The sequence below is a fragment of the Dermochelys coriacea genome, chromosome 6 (genome assembly GCF_009764565.3).
Source record: "Dermochelys coriacea isolate rDerCor1 chromosome 6, rDerCor1.pri.v4, whole genome shotgun sequence".
Taxonomy (NCBI): Eukaryota; Metazoa; Chordata; order Testudines; family Dermochelyidae; genus Dermochelys; species Dermochelys coriacea.
In genome coordinates this window covers 2097933-2119406 of record NC_050073.1, presented here as the reverse complement: position 1 = coordinate 2119406, position 21474 = coordinate 2097933, and the positions used below count along the sequence as shown (strand labels likewise).

General features: G+C 56.3%; 1 protein-coding gene and 2 pseudogenes across 1 annotated transcript; 2 read left to right on the top strand and 1 right to left on the bottom strand.

Moving 5' to 3' along the window:
- The first annotated feature begins 3520 nt into the window (after nt 1-3520).
- Nucleotides 3521-6380, top strand: LOC119856802 (annotated as a pseudogene).
- A 3366-nt stretch (nt 6381-9746) lies between these two features.
- On the bottom strand, nt 9747-18813 carry STX4 (syntaxin 4). Its single transcript, XM_038404824.2, has 11 exons — nt 18460-18813; nt 16419-16529; nt 15578-15677; nt 14657-14731; nt 14441-14511; nt 14245-14353; nt 12718-12794; nt 12483-12620; nt 12024-12134; nt 11527-11664; nt 9747-11400 (listed from the first exon to the last, which is right to left on the bottom strand). The coding sequence occupies exons 1-10, from the start codon at nt 18487-18489 to the stop codon at nt 11581-11583; spliced, it is 906 nt and encodes a 301-aa protein (XP_038260752.1). The 5' UTR covers nt 18490-18813; the 3' UTR covers nt 9747-11400; nt 11527-11580.
- A 1520-nt stretch (nt 18814-20333) lies between these two features.
- Nucleotides 20334-20429, top strand: LOC119858131 (annotated as a pseudogene).
- The last annotated feature ends 1045 nt before the right edge of the window (nt 20430-21474 follow it).

The window sequence follows — 21474 nt, the reverse complement described above, 5'->3', positions numbered from 1 at the left end:
CACATGCCTGGCGGCAGGGAGAGGGTATGGATACTGTTACCACTCAAGAATGAGATCTTGGAGTCATTGTGGATAGATCCCTGAAATCATCCACTCAATGTGCAGCGGCAGTGAAAAAAGCAAGCAGAATGCTGGGAATCATTAAGAAAGGGAGAGAGAACAGGACAGAAAATATCATCTTGCCTCTATATAAATCCATGGTACGCCCACATCTTGAATACAGCGTGCAGCTGTGGTCGCCCCATCTCAAAAAAGATATATTGGAATTGGAAAAGGTTCAGCAAAGGGCAACAAAAAGGATTAGGGATTTGGAACAGCTTCCGTAGGAGGAGAGATTAATGAGACCGGGATTTTCAGCTTGAAAAGAGACAGCTAAGGGGAGATATGATTGAGGTCTACACAATCATGACGGGTGTAGAGAAAGTAGATAAGGAAGTGTTGTTTACGACTTCTCATAACACAAGAACTAGGGGTCACCAAACGAAATTAAGAGGGGGGCTCAGGTCGCCCACAGATCTTGGCCTGGCCAGAGGGGATGAGGGAGGGGCTCAGACCTACCCCGTGACTAAATCCTGCCACTCGCCCTGCCCCCTTGTCTCCCTTCCCGGTGTCCCGCCCCTCCCCACACCCTGTCCTGAGAGCGGAGAGGGGCAGCAGGCAACACACATCCCCTGAGGGGACCCAGCACCCACAAACGCTGGCTCCCCAGCAAGTACTCGGCTTTCAGAAGAACCCAAGAGTTCTGGCTCCCATCCCCTGTGACTGGGGTCTCAGGGGGGGCCACCCTGAGATTGCTCAATCAGGGCAAACTGCAAAGGATGGAGCAGACAATCTCCAAAACTGGTGGTTATTCTAATACTTAGATTCACCAAGCCAGCAACAAACCAGCTTCTGCAAGAACTGATTGGTTACTCAAAAGCCAAAAAGAAAAGGAGTACTTGTGGCACCTTAGAGACTAACAAATTTATTAGAGCATAAGCTTTCGTGAGCTACAGCTCACTGCATCGGATGCATTTGGTGGAAAAAACAGAGGGGAGATACATTTTTCCACCAAATGCATCCGACGAAGTGAGCTGTAGCTCACGAAAGCTTATGCTCTAATAAATTTGTTAGTCTCTAAGGTGCCACAAGTACTCCTTTTCTTTTTGCGAATACAGACTAACACGGCTGCTACTCTGAAACCTTTCAGAAGCCAAAAGAGTTCCCTTAAAAAAAACCAGCCTTGGGCTCCAATCCAAACAGCCAAGTCAAATATGATAAGGATTACTGAAAATCTTGCTCAACATATAAAAATATTGGCTACATTCCTCACCCAGTCAGTGACTATTTCAGCTCTTACCCAAATGCACACTTACAACCAACTCTTGTCAACTAAACTAAACATTAGTACAAAAGAAAAGAGAGGGTATTGGTTAAAAGATCATTATCCATACAGCTAGGAATGGAATTCTTAGGTCAGTTTCATAGTAAAGATGGTGAGCTTCAGAACTGCAAAGAGTCCTTTTCCGAATCTGTTCATCAGGTTATAGTCCCAAAACAGCCAATGTCCAATATCAGTGTGATCCAGACTGGAGCTGGAGACCTCAGTCTGGCAAATCAAACTTCCCTCATGAAGTTTAAGCAGATCTGAGATTACAGGATCGGGGCCCAAGAGTTCTTTTATAGTTTGTGGCTTTGAAGTAAAACCTTCTCTTTCCAAAGGACCACCGGTAATTAGCTGCATGGATTAACATTATGTAACTGCCCACCTCCCGTCATTTACAAGTAATTAACTGCATGCCTAAAAGAGGATGAAGACAGTGATGTTACTACATTTACAGTTAACATCTCCTTTGGAGCTCTGAATGTACAGAATATAGTGACAGGCAGGAACCGTTTGGTTACATTGTCAACCTCTAACAGCATATCTGTAAACACACAAGAACCACAATCATTATCTCCTAATATGTCTCTAAAGGTTGAATATGGGCTAGTTAGTCTGCTAGTGTTTAACCCCTCCTGGCCCCATGTCCCCCACCCCCCTTCTGACCCCTAGATCCCACTCCCCTCCCTGAGCCAGGGATAGAATCCAGGGGTCCTGGCTCCCAGCCTCCCCCCCCCGATCTAACCACTAGACCCAATTCCCCTCCCAGAGCTAGGGATAGAATCCCAGCCCCTTGACCCAATTCCACTCCCAGAGCAAAGGAAAGAACCCAGGAGTCCAGGCTCCCAGCTCCCACCAGCATCCCCAGCTCTAACCTCTAGATCCTGCTCCACTCCCAGAGCCAGGGAAAGCACCCAGATGTCCAGACTCAGAACCCACTCCCCTCCCAAAGCTGGGAAGAGAACCCAGGAGTCCTGGCTCCCAGTCCCCCTGCTCTAACCACTAGACCCCGCTCCCCTCCCTGAGCCAGGGATAGAATCCAGGAGTCCTGGCTTCCTGGCTCCCCTCTCTAGCCTGGCTGACCCCACTCCAGATTTACAATTGGATCACTGATGTCAGGATCTGGCCCTTCCCCCCAGCCAGTCCCCCCTCGCTTTCCCTTCTCCCACTGATCCTCCTGGATTCGTTCGGGGGGGGGGGAATTTTGCTGTAGGCAGGGCTCCCTCTTTCTGCCTGACCCGCCTCCCAGTTGATGAGCCCAGAGAGCTCAGGAGAGCTCAGCTCCCTGCACTCTGATCCAGCTGACATCTGCGTCAGGGCGGCCCCTGGAAACGATGCCATTACAGCCCAGCTGCCATGATCCCCACACGGGAGCCCTGTGCTTTGCTGCAGACAGGAAATCCATGGGGCAGGGGAGCCTGGGGCAGGTGCTGGGGAGCGGCAATCGGGGTAGCTCTGGGGACATCACCGTGCCCCAGTACCCACACCAATGCTCCCCAGAGCTCTCAGGGTGGCTGTTCCCCAGCTGCCCCACCCCAGAGCTGGCTGCATCTCAGTGCCAGGCGAAGGAGCCTGGCACATACAGCGATTTAGGAGGTAAGACATGAAGGGAATTGAGGACACTCGTGTGGGTGCGCACTCTTCTCTGTCTCTCTTCCAGTTGGAGGGAATGGGGTTGTGCATATTTCAGCAAGGTCACCCTACTTTCTGTAGCTCACATGGGGGATTCAGCTTCTGGCACAATGAGGGGTGGGGTGGGAAGCAGGGGTGGGCACAGGTGCATATCTGTGCAGCTGTCTATTACATGGAATGAGACTATTCACCCATGTGTCTCAGGTCCCCTACTACATACAACTAAACCAACCGCCCCCAGTGGACAGAATCAGAACTGCCAGGTTGTATGTGTCCTAGTCCCTGTACTGTTCACACCTGGCAGCAACTCTCCTTCCGAATCGGCAGGCAATGGGGTAGGCAGGCTATAGCATAGGTTGTTGGAGAGCTCTTCTCTCAGATTCAGGGAGGGTTGTAGCAGCTTGCAGGCTTCTGGGATGCTGCTAGGATGTGTTGTGCCTGCGGAACTGCCGGCCACTTGATTTTCATTAATAAATCCTCTCTCTGTTTTTCTCCCTCCAGGGAGGTTCAGAGTCCGAAAGCTGCTCCCAGGTGTGGGGCACCATCACACCAGCCATGGTGAGACCCTTTGCCTTCATCCCTTTGCTCCTCCTCTTCCTTCTCCCTGGAGTCTCCCCCGACCGCTACATGGGCACAGCTGAGGAGTGCGATGAGCCCATGACCTTCATGCCCGCTCACAGCTTGGTGGGGGAGGGCATTGACGTGACCATGCTGGAGTGGATGGGGGCCGATGTGGTGGACACCAGCCTGTGGCAACACCCAAGTGGCACCTGCACCCTATGCAAGAACCGGCTGCAGGGGAGACAGTACCAGAGGCTGCCGCTGGCCATGGTGGACTGGAGGGTCCACATCCCGTGCAACTGGGACCTCAGCAGCTCAGTGGAAGAGTCAGCCATGGCGGTGGGCCGGGCACTGGTGTTGGATGTTGTCAAGGTTCCTTTTCCACTTTGAACTCTAGGGTACAGATGGGGGGACCTGCATGAAAACCTCCTAAGCTTACTTTTACCAGCTTAGGTTAAAACTTCCCCAAACTGCCACCACCAAATGTCTAACCGGGTTTATTTTATTAGGAAAGAGCCCGTTTGGAAACATCTTTCCCCGCAAAATCTTCACCAAAACCTTGCACCCCCTTCCTGGGAAAGGTTTGGTAAAAAATCCTCACCAATTTGCATAGGTGACCACAGACCCAAACCCTTGGATCTTAAAGAACAATGAAAAAGCAATCAGTTTTTTACAAGAAGAATTTTAATAGAAGAAAAAGTAAAAACAATCACCTCTGTAAAATCAGGATGGTAAATACCTTAGAGGGTAATTGGATTCAAAACATAGAGAATCCCTCTAGGCAAAACCTTACAAAAAGACACAAAACCTTACAAAAAGACACAAAAACAGGAATATCCATTCTATTCAGCACAGCTTATTTTCTCAGACATTTAAAGAAATCATAATCTAACACATCTCTAGCTAGATTACTTACTAAATCCTAAAATTCCATTCCTGTTCTGTCCCCGGCAAAAGCATCACCCAGACAGAGAGACCCTTTGTTTCTCCCTCCCTCCAGCTTTTGAAAATATCTTGTCTCCTCATTGGTCATTTTGGGTCAGGTACCAGCGAGGTTATCCTAGCTTCTTAACCTTTACAGGTGCAAGGGTTTTTCCTCTGGCCAGGAGGGATTTTAAAGTTGTTTACCCTTCCCTTGATATTTATGACGTTGGATGTGAACAATGACTGGATGTCAGAGCTGGAGCTGCGAGAGGAGTCCCATGGCCCAGCCTTGGGGGCATCCAAATCCCAGCTCACCAGCAACTCTTACCAGAAGCAGTTGTAGGACAAATACATGTTCGTGCGCCACGAGATGCCCGGTGTGTATTACAGATGAGAATCCCCCACCCCGCCCTGCTCTCTGCAGCCCAGTGCTGCAGTGGGGTAATGGGGTAGCACTGACTGCAAGAGGACAGCGTCTCCTACTGCGCCCCCACCTGCCAGGGAAGCCAGGGAGTGAGCACTGGGGAAGTGGGGCCAGTTTGTTCAGGGGGAAGATGCAGGAGGTCTCTGGTTGGCTCCTAACTCCTCTCTCTTTCCCTTCTGGGCAGGCTGAGTCTTGCTCAAGACCCCCCACTGAAGCCCCAGTTCTCCCGGACCCTGAGAAGTCTCCCACCCGGCTACAACTCATCCCTTCCTGGCCATGTATGGTACCCACTATGTGAGTCAGGTGGACCTGGGGGGGCAGGTGCGGCAGCTGACGGCCGTCCAGACCTTCCGGGCAGTGCTGAACGGGCTGACAGCCACCGACATCTAGGCGCACCTGGGCTCACGGTTCTTGCAAGACCTGGGCTTGAGCCCGCTCTCCTCAAACGCCCAGTCCAGCAATGAGAGCAGCCAGGGCTGGGGGAGCTCCCAGGCGCCCTACATGGAGAAGTGCATCAAGGTGACGGGTGGCAACAGCGACTCCAACCAGCTCTTCTCCACCGAGCAAAATGCCAGCTCCTTCTCGACCTGGATGGAAAGCCTCAGAACCAGCCCCGACCTGGTCTCCTACTTTCTGACGCCCCTCCACACCCTGGTGAGACCGGGCGACCCCAGGTGGGAGGCGCTGAGGCAGGCAGTGAAGGAGTACGTGGCTGAGTGGGGGCACAGGAAGAGTTGCCCTCGTAGCTGCCCACAACGGGGCCAGGCCGACACCTCAGACCCTTGCAAATACTACTGCTCCAGCAACCCCCTCACCAACTCCATGTGCTGTTCACTCAAGCAGGGCATGGCCCGGCTGAAGGTCCATGTGCTGTGGGGCACAGACCTGTGGGGAGACACCATGACCGACACCAACACCTATGTCAAGTTCTTGTTCCAAGGCCAGGAGCTGCAGATGGGCCACGTTAAGGAAGATAACCACCCCATCTGGAGAGAAGACCTGGGCTTCAGGCCAGTGACGCTGCCAGAGCTGCCCAAACTGGAAATGAAGGTGTGGGACAAGGACCTATTGCAGGATGACCTCCTGGGCAGTTGCTACACCTACCTCAATGTCAGCAAGAACGTCAAGCTCACCTGCAACCTTGAACACGGCCACTTCAAGTTTTCCTACACACTGGAGTGCGGACCCAACCGGGGTGGGGGCAACAACTGCCATGGATACATGCCTGTGAGAGGTGAGAACCCAGGAGTCCTGGCTCCCAGCCCCAGCTGTTCTAACCCACCAGCCCCCACTCCCCTCCCAGAGCTGGGGTCCGAAACCAGGGGTCCCAGCTCCAAGTCTCACGAGAAAAAAAAAAAGGGGGGCCTGAAACAAGCCCAACCCATCTCAGAGGGAGAGTTGTGTGTGTATTTGTGTTTGTGTGTGTGGATGGGGGGGTTATACAAATTCCATTATCTTTTTTTCAGTAGTTCTAGTTCTTTGCTGCCTACAACAGGAAGTTACACATTAAAAATAATAAACACACAAGGGCTTCCCTTGTTAAGGAAAGAGGTCACCCTCTCGCTCGCCACCCGCCGCGAGCTCCGGTGCCCCGTGGTGGGACGTTCCCACGAGGCACCGCTGAAGCATCTTCCAGCGCGGGATGCAGCGAGTGGGCGGGATTTTCTTCACTGAACGGGAACGGGGGCTTCACAAATTCTGATGACGGACATGAGTCACCGAAACCGCACCGACCACCGGTTTTATAGCACGACTTCGGTAGGGTGACCAGACATCCCGGTTTTATAGGGACAGGTCCAAGAGTCGGGGCTCTGTCTTATAAAGGTGCCTAGTAAACCCCCCACCTCCGTCCCGATTTTTCGCATTTGCTCTCGGGTCACCCTACGCTTTGTGCCGAAGTCTCTTCGTACATAACCGAAAGAAGCCACCGCCAGATAAAACAAGCCCCAAAACCCCGCACACACAGGCCGTCGCTCTCAAAAAATTTAAGCAACCTTTAAAAAATAAAAAAGCCCAATTCCACTTATTATAGGGCAGTGGTTCTCAAACTTTTGTACAGGTGACCCCTTTCATACAGCTAGCCTCTGAATGCAACCCCCCCTCCCCTTACACATTAAAAACACTTTCTTTAGATTGAACACTATTATAAATGCTGGAGGCAAAGCGGGGTTTGGGATGGAGGCTGACAGCTCGCGACCCCCCACGTAATAACCTCACACCCCTCTGATGGGTCCTGACCCCCAGTTTGAGAACCTCTGTTATATGTGGACTTGCCCACATCTGGCACCCCCTGCTGCCGCCTTTGGGGAACACCCTCCCCTGGCCTTCTGGGGCCCCTGCTCACTGCTGCCGCCCTGGCGGCTGGGAATCTCCAGGCTTAGCTCTTGTAAAGCATTAAACTAGAGGTCGCAGCCTTCAGTGCTGCTGACATTTGAGCTCATTGCACCAGCACCTGTGCCCGCTGGGCCCCTCCTTGCAACCCCTCCCAGTTCCCCCACATGCCAGGGGCTCTGCGTGCCCCCCAGTCTCCCTCCCCCTATGCTAGGGCTCTGAGTGCCCCCCATTCCTCCCCCCATGCCCAGGGCTTTGAATTGGGATTGACCCAGAGCCAGCAGAGGTGGCAACATCATCTGCGTCCCTTGGTCGGGCCTGATCCCAGCTCAGCTCCTAGACCAAGACAACGAAGGCCCAAAGACATCATGGTGGAGCCCCGGAGATGGCGCCGATGGCTCCCATCTGTCCACCCGGCTCCCTTCATCCTTACCCCCAAGTGCTCCCCAAAAGGGGGCAGTGGCCAGAATACCCCTCCTCTCCCCTCCCGCTTTTGTCCACCGATCAGGATCGTTTCCGACCCGCCGCTTTTGGTCCATTCATTCCCGTTCTCCTTGGGGATGCTGGAACTCCGAGCCAGGCGGTGCTGCAGCCACGAGAGACGCCTGGGCAGATATGGGGGAGGGGGCAAAGCAGCACCCCCGCCCTGCCGCGCTCAAGGGCTGCAGGGGTGGGGTTCAGCACCCCCTCCCTGGCTTCAGCCGGGGGACTCCAGGGGTGGACTTCAGCCCCCCTCTCCTGATTCAGCCAGAGACTCTGCTGGCAGGCATCAATCCCCCGCCCCCTCCACCTGCGTGGTTCCAGGGGTATTCTTAACCCTCCTCCTTCAGCCTTGGGGCTCTGGCAGTGGGCTCCATGCTTCAGCCCCTGCCTCCCCCCCAGCTATGGGGCTCTGGGCTTTGCCCCCTCCCCCAGGATCCAGCCATAGGGCTCCAGCTCTGGGTTTCAGCAGGGCCAACCTTACTGGGTGCCATGGTCAAGATGATCCTAGAGTGCAAGGGCACAGAAGGGAGCTCACAGCTAGTTCGGGGGGGGAAACATCAGGCCCGGGGCAATCTATGAGGAAGGCAGCAAGGTCCAAGGGCACCAAAATGCAGCTGTACATTATTTTTATTATTGAGTCTGCAAAAAAGACCCTACATAAATAAATGACAATGATTCAGAGGTGTATCTGTGCACCTTTATTTGTTTTCCCTACAGTTAATTAACAATTATACAAAAAAAAAAGGGGGGGGGGGTCAGAGCGGCCCCCAGCAAACGTTGGTGTCGGCACTTTGAGGCCACCAAAGAAGTGTGTTGTGAGAACCACTGCCCTGGACTCCTGCCCTGAGCCAGCCTACTGCACATCCAGAAGGAACTGTTGTGAAAGGAGCCGCTCAGGGGGACTGGAGCTGCATGGAGAAGCATCGCCCCCTCCTGGGGACAATGTACTACAGCAGGTTTCAGAGTAGCAGCCGTGTTAGTCTGTATTCGCAAAAAGAGTGCCACAAGTACTCCTTTTCTTTTTTTGTACTACAACAGGCACTTTAAAAACATAAGAACGGCCCTACTGGGGTCAGACCAAAGGTCCATCTAGCCCAGTGTCCTGTCTTCTGACAGTGACCAATGCCAGGTGCCTCCGAGGGAATGAACAGAACAGGGAATCCTCAAGTGATCCGTCCCCTGTCGCCCATTCCCAGAGGCTGGCAAATAGAGGCTAGGGACACCCTCCCTGCCCATCCCGGCTAATAGTCATGGGTGGGCCTATCCTCCATGAACTTATCTAGTTCTTCTTTGAACCCTGTTATGGTCTTGGAGTTCACAACATCCTCCGGCAAGGAGTTCCACAGGTTGACCGTGCGTTGTGTGAAGAAATACGTCCTTTTGTTTTAAACCGGCTGCCTGTTCATTTCATTTGGTGACCCCAGTTCTTGTGTTATGAGAAGGAGTAAATAACACTTCCTTATTTATTTTCTCCACACCAGTCATGATTTTATAGACCTCAATCATATCTCCCCTTAGCCATCTCTTTTCCAAGCTAAAATGGCCCAGTTTTATTAATCTCTCCTCATACAGAAGCCGTTCCATACTCCTAATCCTTTTTGTTGCCTTTTTCGGAACCTTTTCCAAGTCCCATAGATCTTCTTTGAGATGGGGCGACCACATCTGCACGTGGTATTCAAGATGTGGGCGTACCATGGATTTATACAGAGGCAAGATATTTTCTGTCCTATTATCTGTCCCTTTCTTAACGATTCCCAGCATTCTGTTCGCTTTTTTGACTGCCGCTGCACATTGAGTGGATGTTTCAGATTACTTTGGTGACCCCGGAGTACTCACCAGGCACCGAAATGCTTCCACCTCTGAGGAGGGGCAGCTGGGGAACAGGTGCAGGGCGACATCGCACCAGGAGGGCTCACCCGGCGCTGAGATGCAGCCGCTTCTGGGGCAGGGCGGCTGGGGAACAATCTTTGCACACAGTGAGGCACTTGCGCCGATCACATGAAAATCAAACTTTTTGCAACACACGGGACATTTTTAAAAGTGATTTATCATTTTTTATTACAAAATACAAGTCAGGCCACATTACATTCAATCACCAAGGCAACAGGGAAATGTCACTCTACATTGCAGCTTAGCGGTTAAGAATTAAAACAAAGACCTAGAGCAAGAACCTAGGCATCCTGATCCTCTGCCTGGTTAATGGGGAGAGCTAAAATCTGGCTCAAGCCTCAGTCAGTCAGACCCAGCTTGGCAGGGGGGCAAGTGGAGGGGCAAGGAGGTCAGAGACCCTTCTCCGGCTTGCCGTGGGGGGGGTTGGGTCAGTTGACACCCCCCCACCCACACGGATCAGGGGGTGGTGTATGAAGTGGTGGGGTGAGACAGGGAAGACAGGGGGCAGCCAAGGCCTGGGGGTGAGGGCCCCCACTTGGTACGCCGCAGGCAGTGTAAAAGGCCGTGCTAAGGCTGGGGACTGATGGAGAGTGTGATGGAGGAGAGGAGCCAAGGAGAGCAATAGAGCAGGTGCAGAAGGGAGTGGGGGGGAAAGCATGGGCAGGGGGGTGCAGGGCAAAGGTGCCAGGCAGCGGACCATGTGGAATGACACCCCTCCTGCCAATCAGGTGGGGGATGGAGCGGGTCAACTGAGGTGGGAGTGGGTTTGAATGGGATCATGAACCCCAGTGGGTTAAGGCACAAGAGACATGGGGAGGTTGGCCTTCCCTCAGAGCTGGGGATAGAACCCAGGAGTCCTGGCTCGCTCTGGGGGACAGGATGCCCACCCCAGAAAAGCCACCATGCTGCATTGGCACTTACCTCACTGGCAGTGTGAACAGAGACCGGCCCCACCCTGCCCCCTAGAGGGAACCTCCTGTTAAGGCAGTGATGGGGCATTGTGAGTAGGGGAGGTTGGAGGGCACACCCCGCCCCCCTGGCAAACAGCAACCCATGGGTCTGGGATGCCCCAATACCCTCACTGGGGCACGGCGTCCCCCACCTTAAGGAGGGGAGTTGGGGAGAGCAGCAGGTTCACAGGAAGTGGCACCATTTGAGACAGGAAGTGGGCACAGCTGGGGGGGGCGGGGCATGGACCGTAACACAGAGAGCTGGCCCGCCCGAGACAGGACGCTGACGCCAGAGCCAAGGGGCCGGAGCACGAAAAGGAAGTTGGCGTTACCATATCAAGAAGTAGAGACTGAGAGCAAGAGGCGGGGCCCACAGGAAGCCGATTTTCCCAAAACAAGAAGTAGATACTGGCAGGAGGGGCGAAGAGTCAAGAAGTGGGCTTGGCCGGGTAGCGGTGGGCTTAGAAGAAGTTGACTTTCTTAGTGCATGAAGTTAATGCTAGTGTGAGGGGCTTTGCTATGCAAAGTGGCACTGCCCAAAACAGGAAGAGGCTCAAAGGGGAGGGACAGAGCCACAGGAAGGGACATGGAGGATGAACCGTCAGACCAAAATGCCACAAATTCGCAGACCTCGGAAAATCAGAGGCTCTTCAGGGCGGATCTCACCCCTACCCTGAAGGCAAGAGACACAAGGAGTTCATAGAAACCGTTCTGGACTGGAGGGGGCTGGCTTGTGCTTAAAGATCAGGATTTGAACCCGGCGTTCGCTCCGGCCATCAGTGCATAAACCTCCCAGCAAGGGGCAGTAGTTCCGCTGGAAGACGGGGCCGCGCTCACGAATCCTGAAAGGCAGAGAATACAGCTGGGGTTAGAAACTCTATATGGGCCCACCCAGCCCCAGCATCCCCCCCGCCCCCATCTACAGCAGTGGTGTGTGCTGAGGGGTGACTACGCCCCATGGTACTTACCAGCAAGCCCCAGCCCCACAGCAAGAGGAGAGGGGGCGGAAACCAGACGCAGGTCTAGCCAGTGGCGATGGCCACTCCAATGATAACCACAACGATGACCACAGTGACCAAGAGGCAGATGATGATCATGAACTTCTTCTGCCGAGCCCCGCACAGAAGGGGAAAGTGTTAGCGGGTGGGGGATTGAACCCAGGACTCCTGGCTTCCTACCTTCTGCTGCTTAACCCACTAGACCCCACTTCCCTCTCAGAGCTGTGGATAGGACCCAGGAGTCCTGGCTCCCAGGCCCCTCTGCTCTAATCCACTAGCCTCTCCTCCCAGAGCCAGCAAAAGAACCCAGGAGTCCTGACTCCTGTCAACAGAGAGGTGTACAGAAAGCGGGATGCAGGTCCTTTCTGCTCGAGGGGCATTGGTTCTGATCCGATTGCTAAGCTGGGGGTCGGGGGGGTAAGACTGGTTTGCTCAGTGGGGTAAGAAGGGAACATCAGGGGACCCACCTTGCGGGCTTTCTGCTGGCTCTCCCTGGCCGAGTTGAGATGGAGGTGTCCCTTCTTGACGTAGTCCTCTGAGTCCAGGATGTTCTTCTCGATCCGGTTGATCATCTCCCCCTACAGCCCAAGGGAGAAGGAGGTGGTTGTGATACCCTCAGCCGGTCCAGGATTCAGGGAACAGGGAACAAGGGTGAGAGACGGGGGACTATGAGGCGGGAGAGCTGAAACGGAGGGGAGATGGACAGGAAGCAGCCCTTCCCTAGACAGCAAGTGGCCATTGGCAGTGGGGGGCAGAGATGGGCAGGGCACACAGGAAGTGGCCCTGCCTAAAACAGGAAGTGGATATTGGCTAGAGCGGGCAAGTGGAAGCGGTGGCTGGCGCGAGAGGGCGGGCCCACGGGAAGGAGCCAGCTGCCCAGAAGAGCAAAGCTGTGCCCCCGCGGGCGGTTCTGGGCCCCCCCATACCTGCAGCTCCACCTCGGTGGCGAGGTAGGTGAACATGTCATGCAGCTCCTGGATGCTGCGCTCCAGCTTGAGGATCTCATCATGCCGGGTCTCTATCTCGTTCAGCGCCTGCTTGGTCACACGCGTGTCCTTCATGATCTGCAGGGGGGGAAGAAGGGGGTCAATACCCTAGCCTGGCCTGGCCAGACCCTGCCCCCCCATCATTCACACACACACACCCGGCCCTGGCACTCACGTTAGAGACAAACACCTCCGTCTGGCCACTCTCCAGCATCTGCTCCAGCTCTTCGTCCGACACCACGCCGCCACCGGCTGCCGGGAGAGGAAGGGACTGGATCCGCTCCCTTCCTTACCCACTGGACCCCACTCCCCCCTCACAGCAATGGATAGAACCTAGGAGTCCTGACTCCCAGCCTGCCACACCCATCCTAACCCACTAGACTTCACTGCCCTCCCAGAGCCAGGGATAGAACCCAGGAGTCCCAACCCAGGTCTAGTGATACAACCCTACCCGTAAACCCACTATCTAGATATTTGGTCAAAATTGGTGCCCTTTCACCTTGGGACAGTACTGTAGTGCTCTTGCGCCATTGACAGAATGGATAAAGACACCGACGGCTTGTGATCTCCTTGTTCTTCTCCTTGTTAAGCTGCCCTTGGAAGCTCAGATCCTTGGGAGTTAAGCCCCAAACAAATTACACGTGGAAACGTGAGCATATCTGGCGATCTTAGGGCAAACGGAGCTGAAAAATGAGCCCGGACAGTTCCGAGATTTCCCCCAAACACACCCAGCCAGAAGAGGCACCATCCTCAGGTCTCAGCACGTTGAACTCCCACACGGCAGGGCCAGACGAACACGACCCCACCCCGAGCAGGGCGCAGCGTAGAGTCATCGGGGTTTGAAAAGGACGCTTGTTTGAGAAGATACGCGCTGAGCAAGGTCCTGGCTGAGTCAATGGTTGGATGGGAGACCTCTGTCAACAGACCCCACTCCCCTCCCAGGGCCGGGGAGAGAACCCAGGAGTCCTGACTCCCAGCCTCCCTCCCCCATTTCCCCCGCTCTCACCCAACAGACCCCACTGCCCTCGAGAATCCGGGGATAGAACCCAGCAACCCTGGCTCCCAGCCCCCCTGCTCTAACCCTAGCCTCCCCGAGGTCATTGGAACAGGTTTATCGTCCACTGATTCCCCTGCACGGATTTGACCCATGAATTCCAGCCCCGCAGCGCAGACCCCTGCTGTTCTAGTCCAGGGGTCACCTGCCTTAACAGGTAGCAGCTTTACAGCCTCTGTACACAGCTGAAGGGGTAATGCCATTGGCTAGTAGCAGTGGCTGGTTGTTATCCTCACTGCAGGCCTAAAGGAGGTGCTCCATTAGCTGGCAGCAGCAATAGGCAATTAGCCCATATCAATGAGTCACTAAAGGAGCACCGTCACTCTACAGGTTACATCCCAGGGCCCTCCCTAGGGATTGGGGGCAGGACCATCTGGCCAATGCAGAATCCCAGTAGGGGATCTGCTCGGTCAGAGGGGCAGGACCCATGGCTCCGCACTGTCAGAAGGGCAGGACCCCTTAACCAATCCAGGGCCCCAGCCAAGGATAAGGACCATCAAAAGGGCAGGACCCCTTGGCCAACCCAGAGTCCAGGTTGATGTTCTGGACTGACGGTGAGGCGGGATCCACGGCTCTAGACATCGTAGGGGCAGGATCCGGGGGGATGAAGGGAAAGGCCCCAGGCTAGGCCCAGAGGCCAGCACTCACTGATCTGCAGCTGGCGGTGGATTCGCTCCACGTTGCGGTCCCGGTACTGCGACTGGATGGTGTTGCAATTGTTGATCAGCTCCAGGAACTGCTGGGACAGGATACCGTGCTGGGAACGGGGAGAAGAGGGGGGTTAATCGCGGCTCCTGGGCCCAGACCCCGCCCCCCACCAGCACCTTCTTCACAGACCCCTCACCTGGGTTCTCTTCATCCGGTTGTTGATGGCATTTCTGTTCTCGTCCTCCTCGCCCTTCTTGTGCTCGATGCCTGGAGAGAGACTGGAGCTGATGGAGAGAACCCAGGAATCCGGGTTCCCAGCCCTGTTTCCACCCTACCTCCACTCCCCTCCCCTCCCCGAGCTGGGGACAGAACCCAGGAGTCCGGGCTCCCAGCCCCCCAATCTCACACTCACTTTTCAGGCGGCTCCGAATGTCTTTGGCCAGGTCCTTGATCTCCTCACGCAGTCTCTGCAGATCTCGCTTCATGCCTGGGGCAGATTGGGGGGTGGTGTCAGATGTCAGCCGAGCCCCCCACCCTCCCAGGGACAATCCCAACCCCAGACCTTTAAGGAGTCCCAAAGACAAGTCTAGATCCATCCACTCCTGTGCAGAAGTTCAAGAGCCCCCCTCCCCAAGACTGATCTAGGCAAAGCCCTCCACTCCCCAATACTACCCAAAGAGCCCCCCTTCTCCTGCCCCACATATTTCACCCCCGACCGCCCCACACATTCCACCCACCAAACTGTTCCCCACACACCACCTCACATGCCAACTATACCCTTTCCAGACCTTCCCTTACATTGCCTCATGTTCCCACCCCAGATTCCCCATGCCCGCAGATCGCCCCATAAGCCTGGTCACATGCCCCTCCACATCTCCCTTTGTGTTCCCCTCTTACAAATTTCCCCAAACCCCCTTTCCCATCCTCCCCAACCCACTCTTCCAGTTCCCCTCATCCCCCTGCCTCTTCCCCCTCCACTGCCCCCCTCCACTCTCCCAGACCCCCACAATACCCCACCTCACCGCCAGCTTCCTAACCCTACCCCGCACTTCCTCCTGAAAGCCCTCCCTTCCCAACACGACCCCATACTCCTCCCTGGCACCCCTCCAGCCTCCATACACATAAACCCCTCGCCCCAATCCAGACCACCCGCACCCTGCAGGGGACCCACAAGCCATGCCCCTCCCCCCACCCCAACCCTGCCACGGGGACCCAGAATTTGGCACAGGACATACGTGATGCCACGTTACAAGCCACATGGGTACAGGGGGTGCGTTGTGCCAGTGCTGGAAGGATTCCTGCCCCCCAGCCCTGCACCCCCCCCCAAGCTTACTGTCCTCCGGCAGCGGGGTGGCCAGAATCGTGGTCTGATGCTTTTCCAGATCCTTCACCTTCCCCTCCAGGGTCTTCAGCGCCTCACGGATCCCCCGGGCCTGCGGAAGCAGAAAATAGACAGAGATGAGACCACCCTGCAACCCAGAGCAGCCAGTCCCCAGCCCTGGGGCTGGATCAGAGCCAGCGCCCCCTAGAGGGGAAAGGCCCCGTGTCCCATTCCCTGCCCCCTAGCCCGGAGCAGCCAGTCCCCAGCCCCGGGGCTGGATCAGAGCCAGCGCCCCCTAGAGGGGAAAGGCCCCGTGTCCCATTCCCTGCCCCCTAGCCCGGAGCAGCCAGTCCCCAGCCCTGGGGCTGGATCAGAGCCAGCGCCCCCTAGAGGGGAAAGGCCCCGTGTCCCATTCCCTGCCCCCTAGCCCGGAGCAGCCAGTCCCCAGCCCCGGGGCTGGATCAGAGCCAGCGCCCCCTAGAGGGGAAAGGCCCCGTGTCCCATTCCCTGCCCCCTAGCCCGGAGCAGCCAGTCCCCAGCCCTGGGGCTGGATCAGAGCCAGCGCCCCCTAGAGGGGAAAGGCCCCGTGTCCCATTCCCTGCCCCCTAGCCCAGAGCAGGCAGCCCCAGCCCCAGGGCTGGATCAGAGCCAGCGCCCCCTAGAGGGGAAAGGCCCCGTGTCCCATTCCCTGCCCCCTAGCCCAGAGCAGGCAGCCCCAGCCCCGGGGCTGGATCAGAGCCAGCGCCCCCTAGAGGGGAAAGGCCCCGTGTCCCATTCCCCACTGCTCTGGGCCAGCCACGCCCACACTCTGGGACTGGACTGGGCGCCCTCTGGAGGGCGGAGGCTGTGTTACCGTCTGGAAAAACTCGTCCAGTGGCTCCCCTTCCTCCTGGAACTTGGCCGATCCTGGCTTCATGACCAGGACCATCCGCTCGGCCCCCTCATCGTCTGAGCTCCCGTCATCCTGCGGGGAGGGGGAGGTCAGGCACCGGCCACGGAGCCCCGCTCTGCAGCCAGCTCCATCCTTCACACCTCACCCATCCCCCTCTGCTCCTCCGCCCCCCATCTCCTTCTTCCTTCTGCAGCCCCATCCATACCCCACCCTGACCCCTGCCCTTCCGCCCACCCCCCCAACCCAATGCCCAACACTTTCCACCCTCCCCCACTCTACGTGCCCCACTCCAGTCCCCGCCACCCACACTGCTCCTCTTCCCTGGGCATGCTTCGGCCCCGATCTCCCAGCCCCATATCCGTGCCCTTTCCCCAACCTTCTTTCTGCTCCCCCCATTCCCTCTCCCTGACACCAATCCTCATACCATCAATTCACTGGCTCCAGGTCCTTGTCCTGGTCCCACTGGGCCCAGCCTGGCACCATCCCCCACCCCACCCCATCTACGCTAAAACCATTAACGCAGCAGCTGTGGAGCTCAGTAGGGGGCGCTCTCCCCTTGCAATCGGCGCTGGCTCCCCAGCTCTGCCGCAGATGCTCTGTGCAATTGGACACGGGACTGCATCTCTGGGCCTCAGTTTCCCCATGTGTAAAATGAGGAGAATGATCTTGCCTTTGTCTGCTCGGACCGTGAGCTTTTCAGGGTGGGGACTACCTCTCCCTGTGCCTATGCAGCGCCTGGCGCGACGGAGGCCCTGATTTCGGTTGGAGGAGAGGGGGTCTGTGCAGGGCCTGGCACCACAGGGCATCTCCAAGGCTTTGTGGGGCCTGGGGAGGGAGCTCCACCTGGACACTGACCCCATGGAGAGATATTAACCCTTCGCCTGCTGCATTTGGGGGGGGGTCACATCTCTCCCAAAGACAGGCAGCGCAGAAGGCCAGATACCAGGGTGAGGGGCACGGACAGAGGGAGATGGGGCTGGGGAAAGAGCGGAGGTGGGAGGGACCTCCCTGGGCACAACAGCCCGTGGGGAGGGAATCAGAAGAGAGAGAACAGTCATGGGGGAGGGGAGGGAAGGGGGGGAGGGGAATTCCCTGGCAGGGGGGAAGAGCCTGGGGGTGAATGGGGGGAGCAGTGGGGGGGAAATGGGGGGCTCACTAGGGGGAACAGCCCAGGGGGGAGGGGGGAAGAGCCTGGGGTGAATGGGGGAGCAGCGCGGGCGAAGGACTCCTGGGGGAACAACCTGGGCAGGGGGGAGCAAAGGGGGCTCACGGGGGGCGGGGAGAACAGCCCAGGGGACAGAGGGGGGAAGGAATTCCCTAGGGGGAACAGCCCAGGGGGGAGGGAACCAGAGAGGGGAACAGCCGGGGGGGAGGGGCCAGGGAAGGGAACTCCCAGGGGAGGGGGAGAGCCGGAGGGTGAATGGGGGGAGCAAAGGGGGGAGGAAGCTCCCTAGGCGGAACAGCCCGGGGGGAGGGGGCTCCCTGGGGGGAAGAGCCCGGGGGAGAGTGGGAGGAGCAGAGGGGGAAGGGGGCTCCCTGGGGGGAAGAGCCCGGGGGAGAGTGAGAGGAGCAGAGGGGGGAGGGGGCTCCCTGGGGGGAACAGCCCGGGGGAGAGTGGGGAGGAGCAGAGGGGGGAGGGAACCAGCCTGGGGGGAAGAGCCCGGGGGAGAGTGGGAGGAGCAGAGGGGGAGGGGGCTCCCTGGGGGGAACAGCCCGGGGGAGAGTGGGAGGAGCAGAGGGGGGAGGGAACCAGCCTGGGGGGAACAGCCCGGGGGAGAGTGGGAGGAGCAGAGGGGGGAGGGAACCAGCCTGGGGGGAAGAGCCCGGGGGAGAGTGGGAGGAGCAGAGGGGGGAGGGGGCTCCCTGGGGGGAACAGCCCGGGGGAGAGTGGGAGGAGCAGAGGGGGGAGGGAACCAGCCTGGGGGGAAGAGCCCGGGGGAGAGTGGGAGGAGCAGAGGGGGGAGGGGGCTCCCTGGGGGGAACAGCCCGGGGGGGCTCTCACCTCTCTGAGTTCCTGCGTTCGATCCCTCATGGTCTCTCCCAGCCGTAGGGGGCCCCCCCTTCACCCGCCTGAAATGGAAATCTCCCGCGTCGCTCTGCCCATGCGCTGGGCACCCCCCGCGCGCGGCACCGGAAGAGTAGGTCCCCCGCGGCGGAAGTAACTCCGCCCCGACAGGAAGTTGCCCCGAAGGGTGTCTGGCCGCAGCCCTGCAGGGGCGGTGGGAAGGCCGGAAGTCGATGACCCCACGGAGGGAAGCGCCGAGACCGGAAGTGGGGTCGCCCCGACAGGCTATCGCCCCATGCCCAGGAGTCTCCGTCCCGGAAGTTGCTCTGCCCTGACCGGATGTTGCCCTCCTGGGGCAGAAACACGTCACCCTGCCCTTAGCTCTTCCGGCTCGGGTGCGCGCTTGAAGGACACCATAAAGATACTGGGGTGGACAGACAGTCGCTTGGCCTCTGGTCCTCCCAGATCTCTGTTTCTGCAGCTCTGCACGCCCAGCCATCTGCTAATCCCCAAAAACTATAGCGTGCAACCCCACCGCATTGTGACACGCACAGCCCCAGAGAGACCAACCACAGAGTTGACTAAGTGAAGAGAGACCAGAGTGTCACCTTGTCAACTCCAGGGTGGGGAACTGGCTGGCTGGCTCGGGGGGTGGGAAGAATGGGATACGGGGCCTTTCATAGAATCATAGACTCTCAGGGTTGGAAAGGACCTCAGGAGATCATCTAGTCCAACCCCCTGCTCAAAGCAGGACCAACCCCAACTAAATCATCCCAGCTAGGATTTTGTCAAGCTTGGCCTTAAAAACCTCCAAGGACAGAGATTCAACCACCTCCCTAGGGAACCCATCACAGTGCTTCATCACCCTCCTAGTCAAAAAGTTTTTCCTAATATCCAACCTAAACCTCCCCCACTGCAACTTGAGACCATTACTCCTCGTTCTGTCATCTGCCACCACTGAAAACAATCTAGATCCATCCTCTTTGGAACCCCATTTCAGGTAGTTGAAAGCTGCTATCAAATCTCTCCTCATTCTTCATTTCTGCAGACTAAATAACCCCAGTTCCCTCAGCCTCTCCTCATAAGTCATGTATTCCAGCCCGCTAATCATTTTTGTTGCCTTCCGCTGGATTCTTTCCAGTTTTTCCACTTGTTTTTCTTCTTGTAGTGTGGGGTCCAAAACTAGACACAGTACTCCAGAGAAGGCCTCACCAATGCTCAATAGAGGGGAATGATCACGTCCCTCAATCTGCTGGCAATGCTCCTACTTATACAGCCCAAAATGCCATTAGCCTTCTTGGCAACAATGGCACACTGTTGACTTATATCTAGATTCTCGTCCACTGTAACCCCTAGGTCCTTTTCTGCAGAATTGCTGCCTAGCCACTTGGTCCCTAGTCTGTAGCAGTGCATGGGATTCTTCCATCCTAAGTGCAGGACTCTACACTTGTCCTTGTTGAACCTCATCAGATTTCTTATGGCCCAATCCTCGAATTTGTCTAGGTCCCTCTGTATCCTATCCCTACCCTCCAGTGTATCTACCACTCCTCCCAGTTTAGTGTCATCTGAAAACTTGCTGAGGGTTCAATCCACATCATCCTCCAGATCATTAATGAAGATATTGAACAAAACCAGCCCCAGGACCGACCCTTGGGGCACTCCGCTTGATACCGGCTGCCAACTAGACATGGAGCTGTTGATCACTACCCATTGAGCCCGATGATCTAGCCAGCTTTCTGTCCACCTTATAGTTCATTCATCCAGCCCATACTTCTTTAACTTGTTGGCAAGAATACTGAGGGAGACCGTATGAAAAGCTTTGCTAAAGTCAAGGAATAACACATCCACTGCTTTCCCCTCATCCCTCAAAGGGGCCCATACACTGAAAGTGGACCAATACAGAGACGATTAGCATGGCCCCAGACCAAGGATGACACACTAATTGTGAAGTGGCTCCCCTCACCTTCTCATTTATGCACTCCCTATCTGTGGCCCCACAAAGTCCCGGGATCTCCTGGTCAACCTCCTCCTGGCCCTAGCTAAAATGGCCATCTACAAAACCAGAGTGAGGAGGTTGGCCGATGGAGTCTCCTGTGACTGTAGGGCCTATTTCCGATCCTCGGTCCGTTCACGTATCCGGGCAGAGTTCCTCTGGGCGGCGTCCTCTGACTCCCTTGACGCCTTTGAGGAGCAGTGGGCTCTGTCCGGGGTTCTCTGCTCGGTGTCCACGTCCGGTTCCCTTCTTTTGACCCTTTGACCGCACTCCTGTCCCTGTTATTTTATTAGTTGTCCCCCGGAATTTTTTGGGTATCTAGGTCCTGTGGATCCCCCTTTTAGGCTGGGGGGGACCCTTTAGCAGTGGACGGGCTTCGCCCGCCCACTTCCCGGATCCCAATAAGACTGGCCTTCTGCGTTACCTTGGGCAAGTCACTTCCTCTCCCTATGCCTCAGTTTCCCCTTCTGTAAAGTGGGGATAAAGACATTGATCTCCTAGAGTGAGACAATGTGGGGCTGGTCTGGGAAAACCCACCTATCAATATTGCACATACCTAATGAGTTGATGCACATTATTAGGTGTATTATGGTAGCATTTAATAGAGACTCAGTGATTTGCCAAGGGTCACACAGGGAGTCAGTGGCAGAGCTGGAGATAAAACCCAGGAGTCCTGACTCAAAGTCCAGTGCATTAATTACAGGATCTATGATGCCTCCCTTATGGCAGCGAGCTGGAGGATCATCCTGAATCCATGCCAAGTGCCAAATCCACGAGCCCAACTTCCCCTTTGACATTGGCAGCTAAATCCCAGGGTATTGTTTTCGGCAGCAAGACATTGGCTGCTGCTCTTCTCTTCTCTGTGACTGAACGCCCATGCTGCTTGCTTGGCACTTTCCCTGCCTGTCTCTCTGCACAATGAGTCAGGGCTGGAAATCATCCTGGCGGGAACCAGAATGAATTAATTCATCCCACCAAGGCCAAGCAGCAAAACCAAGGGGACAGAGCAAGGGACAGTC